Below are 5,577 nucleotides of genomic sequence, written 5' to 3'. Positions count from 1 at the left end.
TGCAGCAGGACTCACCTGTGAGCAGAGCTACCACCTTCTGTTTCTGCAGCAGGATTCACCTGTGAGCAGAGCTACCACCTTGTTTCTGTAGCAGGACTCACGTGTGAGCAGAGCTACCACCTTGTTTCTGTAGCAGGACTCACCTGTGAGCACAGCTACCACCTTCTGTTTCTGCAGCAGGACTCACCTGTGAGCAGAGCTACCACCTTCTGTTTCTGCAGCAGGACTCACCTGTGAGCACAGCTACCACCTCGTTTCTGTAGCAGGACTCACCTGTGAGCAGAGCTACCACCTTGTTTCTGTAGCAGGACTCACCTGTGAGCAGAGCTACCACCTTCTGCTTCTGCAGCAGGACTCACCTGTGAGCAGAGCTACCACCTTCTGTTTCCTGCTGTCATCCCATCATATTTCAGGAGAAGCCTCCATGATTCTCCAACATGACACACACATATGAAGCAATGGTTCCTGTCTCAGTGATGGAGGTTGTGATGATGGCGGTCATGGTGGGTTGGAGGGTTCTGTGACATCATCAGTTCGGAGTAAAACAGACTCTCCAGATCTTTGAAGTCCATCAGAATGTTTGGTAGCGTTTCTGACGTTTCTCTGTTTGTTCTGAAAGTGTTAGAATAACGGGCAAAGAGAGCAAAGCTGAAGGCGAGGAGTCAAACGCCGGTCACCGGCTGTCAGCCTCCATGTTTTATAGAGAGGAAGGCTGGAGCTGGCGCCAACATGCTGACCATTTTCCGCCTGTCAGCAGTGACTTCAAGTTTCCATCAGTGCAGCATCAACCCGCCTGAAGTCTCCACGCCGCAGAGCCTGAATGATTCATGCGTTTGTCATTTCTCATTTGTTAAAACAAGGTGTCAACGTTTCTGTTCCATGGCTGCAGTCAAGCCTGCAGAGATGAGGAGGTGAGGATGGAGCAGATGTCCTTGAAGAGAGCAGCAGAGCGAGCGTGGCGCCGCCGTTCCTCCTTCCATCTCGGCGTGAGCTAACCTTGAGTCTCGTCTGCAAACACGAGTTCCCACAGAGCGAAGCGAGGAGGCCGATCGGCGAACATTTCCCCGTAAGATGAAAAACTCCCTTTGTTTAATCCAGAACAACAAACCAGATTACTCTGAGTAGAGGACTTGTTTATTTCATTTTTTCTTTCATTTAGTCAGCATATTAACCACGGGACACGCCCCTTTATGGTCATACTTCAGAGGTTGGAAAATGTCAGCCCTGCTGCTGTTGTTCAGATCATTTTCTGATCCAAATCGGAGCCGTCGTCCTTGATGTTACGAACAGCACGTCAAATAACGAGAGTTAGGGACACCCAAGACGTCAATATGTGAGGAGATGGGAATGTTGTCTCCTTCCATTACTCATGCGTGTGTATTGTAAAACGTGACATGGTGACATGGTGAAATAAAGCAGCAAAGGATTTCCAAGAAAAACATAAATAGAAAAGAACGTGCAGAGAAATGAATCAGATGATTAAGAGGAAGATCAAAGTGAGGATGAAGATGTGCAGAGCAGATCTTCTAAAGGAGAGAGAGGATGAAGAGGAGAAAAGAGGAGATGAGACAGCAGGACCATCAAGCACAGGAGACTTTTCTGTGACCAGATTTTCCTGAACATTAGGAGTCTGAACATTATGAAGAGATCTCTGCCAAGAACTGAATGCTGAACTGTCAAAAAACCACAGCGTCAAAGATCTTAGTTCTACAGACGACAGATCTAGATTTCCATTTAAAAAACAAATGATCTTCACATGCATTGGATGAACAGATGAACGGATCATCCAGACCAGTCCAAACCGGGATAACTCCTGTCTGTCAGACTCTAAAGCAGATCCAGGAAACAGACGAGTCTCTGAGCAGCCATCACTGATGATTACCCATAATTCCAGGGTGCTTGGTTGGATGTTGCTTTTGGCAGGAAAAGCCTGATGTCTGCTAACAGCTTCTCTTTCATCTGCTGTTAATCAGCAGCTGATCTGGGAGCTGCGTCCAGCGGCGGGAAAGCCTCAGATCAGAGGCAGACACTAGAGGGTGTCGGTCTGTTCTGCCTCAGAAGAACCGCTGCTCGGACCGGTCCTGGATGAGCGGAAGGAGACAAATGCCGGTTATGAGAGTTTAAAAGAGTTTCCAGGAGAATCAGAGTTTGTGTGACATCAGAAAGAGACAAAGAAGTTCAGTGAAAGTCCAGAGACTCCAGGCAGAGGAACGACTGGGTGATAGAGTCTGCTCAGTTCTCCATCCTCCTGCTGAAAGGAGCGTTTTGTGGGGAGACATCCGAGGGGGGATTGGTGACCATAATGTCTGAGCCGAGGTCGCTGGACAAAGTCAGTCTGTCCTAAAACGGAGACTGCTTTACCCTCTAAGTGTGTCTGTCTGAGAGGAGGAGTGTGTGTATCTATGTGGGCAGTTGTGTCTGAGTGTGTTTGTGTGTGTCTTTTGTTGCAGCTGTGGCTGTATTTGGTTTGGGTTTTTTTTTGTGTTTTGGGTTTGCCTTCCTGCTCTTGGGTGTGGGGGGCCTCTGCGGTGGTCCCGCGTGCCCCGGTCTGGGTGCTCGGCGGGATTGCCCGGCGGGCGGTTTCTCTCTGCGGCTCCATGGCGGGTGTTGGGGGAGTCTCGGCTGCAGCTGCTGCCCCGGCGGGGGGTCTTGGAGTGGGGATGGCCGGGCGCTCTCCCCCTGAGTACATTCCATCACCATCCACCTCAGTGAAACATAAACACTCACCTGAGCACAGGTATCAGCTCACCTTAGCACTAACCGTTTGTGTGACAGAATGAAAGTCTTTATCTGAATGGGTTTGTATGATGGAATCAAAAAATGCTTTTTAACAATTGTTTGACCTGTTGATCATTCTTTACTACCACATCCATCACAAGATATTTCTGAATCACTGCATAAAGGTTTTTTTGAATTGTGTCTTTCTTCATGTGTTTAGTGTTTCTACAGTAAATCAGAGTTTCAGTCTCTGGAAGAACTTGAGGCAGAAACATTCAAATGAGTTTCAGTTCATTCTGATGAAGGAGGTTTTTGTACGACGACTTTTCACTGTGTGAACACATTCTGACTGTTGATAATGTGATAACTCTGACAGTAATAAACTCCTGAATCTTCAGCCTGGACTCCACTGATGGTCAGAGTGAAGTCAATTCCATTTCCTGTTCCACTTCCACTGAATCTGGAGGAGATTCCTGAATACATGTTTGATGTTACATAGATCAGAGCTTTAGGAACTTTTCCAGATTTCTGATGGTACCAGGAAAGATAGTATTGTGAACCACTCCAGAGAGTTACTTGTTGACTGACTTTACAGTCAATAGAGACGGTCTGACCGAGCTGCACTGATTTAGCTGCTGGCTGAGTCACAACAACATTTTGTCCAACAGAACCTGCAGAGAGAGAAGAACCACAAAGAACATGAGATGCTGAGGAGAAACTCAGCTGCACTCCAGATGATTCTCACATGACACAAACATGATCTTCCTCACCCTGAATGAAGCAGAGGAGAGTCCAGATGAGGACGCAGATCAAAGTCATGCTTTTAGTGATGAGGAGGAGGAGGAGGATTTCTGTGTCTTCTGCTGTGATGAAGGACAGCTGTCAGTCATCCAGTCTTCAACTCTCAGGACTATAAAGTCTCCCAGAGCACTGGAGCATGGAGCTGCTGATGCAAAGTGTTTCTATGGAAATGCAACCACTGACTCCAACAGGAACATGGATCTCTGTCATCAGGATTCTCACACATGGATCCAGCAGAGATTCCAGATGGGATTCTGAAATATTGGACTTTACTTTGATTCAGAAACATGTTTTATCACTATTATGAAAAAAAATAACTTTTACAAATGTAGAGCAAAAACTTTAATGAAAATTTAGCAAAATAATAAAACACGGATATCAGTAATAACACATTTTTCTCTCAGTTGATTTCCAGTGCGACTCTGTAGAGTTTGTTGTGTTCAAAGTCAGAGAGCGTGTCTCTCTGCAGTCAGAGGTTTTTGTACGACGACTCAGTTAGTTTGTATCACTGTGGTACACATTTGGTGGAGGAACCAGACTGGAGGTTGATTGTAAGTAATATTTTATTCAAATTATATTGAGGTTTTGATATAAAACTGGTTTCTTTTAAGGACTGCAAACTAATATCTGTCTAATTTAGTGATTTTTAAGAATCCAGTTGTTTTGTAAAATTGTAGATAAACATAATTCCATTTGAAACATCATTTGTCAGTAATCCTCTTGTAAAGATACATTTAAAGTTTTTCAAAATCTTTAAAGTCATGTGAACCATAAAATAATGCATTTTTAACAAAAGTGTTCAGAACTATAAATCCTTTAAGTCTTAAAGTTGTGTTAATTTAGGATATTTCCTGAAATGTTAACATTTTACAAAGGTTTTAAAAGTAATCTTTATATAAAAGAAATAACAGCTTGTTTTTAAGAGGGAAGTTTGAAAATATAACTGTTTTTTTTTTATAACCAAGTGTTCATAAATAAATATTGTGAAGTAAATATAAATAAATATATTTTAGATTTTAATTAAAATTGAAATGATACAAATGTTGCTTTAATTCTTAACTCCTCATCAGAATGTTAGAACTTTGTTTGGTATTTTTACTTTTTTAATTCATTTATAAACATTTTTTTTTTATTAAAAAAGAGAAAAAGGAATGTGAACAAAATACTATTTCATTTAACGGGGTCGTCTAAAGTTAAGTAAAGTAAATTTATATCTTTAAGATCCTTTTCTCATTTCCCTTTAATACTGAAACCTGTCTGTTTCTTTGGTTCATCGGTGAAGCTCATCTGTTGCCATGGTTACAGAACCTAAAGAAGGAAGTGAAAGATTGAAAAAAGTCTTCAACTAACTGCAGAAATAAAGCCTGAGTTTGCTGCAGGAAGAGTTTCTGTTCTCTGTGGAGGATTTCTCCTGAACTTGTTTGTGTCTCCTCATGCAGTGGGTCATGTTCCCCCCACCCTGACAGTGCTGTCCCCCTCCATGGATCAGGGGAAGGCCACACTCCTGTGTCTGGCCAACAATGGCTTCCCTTCAGGCTGGACTCTGTCCTGGAAGGTGGACGGCAGCAGCAGCAGCAGCAGCAGCAGCAGCAGCAGCAGCAGCAGCCCCGGGGTGCTGCAGAAGGACGGCCTCTACAGCTGGAGCAGCACCCTGAGGCTCTCTGCAGACCAGTGGGAGAAGGTGGACTCTGTGACCTGTGAGGCCACCCAGGACTCCCAGACTCCAGTCTCAGAGACTCTGAGGAGAAACACCTGTTCCTAGTCACCACCTCAATGACTTGTTTTTGCTTTTACTAAGTCTTCTGCTGGATTGATATTGTCTATTTTCTTTCTTTCATGTGCTATCAAAGTATTTGTATTAAATGTTGATTATTTGATGCTTTCTGCAAAATAAAATTACTTTTCAAAGTTGTTTAGTATGTGATTTTTTTGCATTGCCAATGCAAATATGAACATTTTATCTCAGACATTTGTGTTCTATAGTGGTGAAATTGATTTTAAAATGAAAACTCATCAATCCATAAATCTACTAAACCCATTAAGTTATTTAATTAACCT

The 5,577-nt window shown here is 43.3% G+C and overlaps 1 gene segment (V, D, J or C); it reads left to right on the top strand.

Annotated features, from left to right (window-relative positions):
- The first annotated feature begins 2,302 nt into the window (after positions 1-2,302).
- Positions 2,303-5,364, top strand: LOC112147658. The segment is given in 3 exon segments: positions 2,303-2,329; positions 4,019-4,070; positions 4,959-5,364. Coding segments are annotated over 3 exon segments (402 nt in total).
- Positions 5,365-5,577: the final 213 nt, after the last annotated feature.

Source organism: Oryzias melastigma, linkage group LG17, assembly GCF_002922805.2.
Source record: "Oryzias melastigma strain HK-1 linkage group LG17, ASM292280v2, whole genome shotgun sequence".
Classification (NCBI taxonomy): domain Eukaryota; kingdom Metazoa; phylum Chordata; class Actinopteri; order Beloniformes; family Adrianichthyidae; genus Oryzias; species Oryzias melastigma.
Note: the sequence above shows the minus strand (reverse complement) of the source record. Positions and strands in the feature narration are given on the sequence as shown.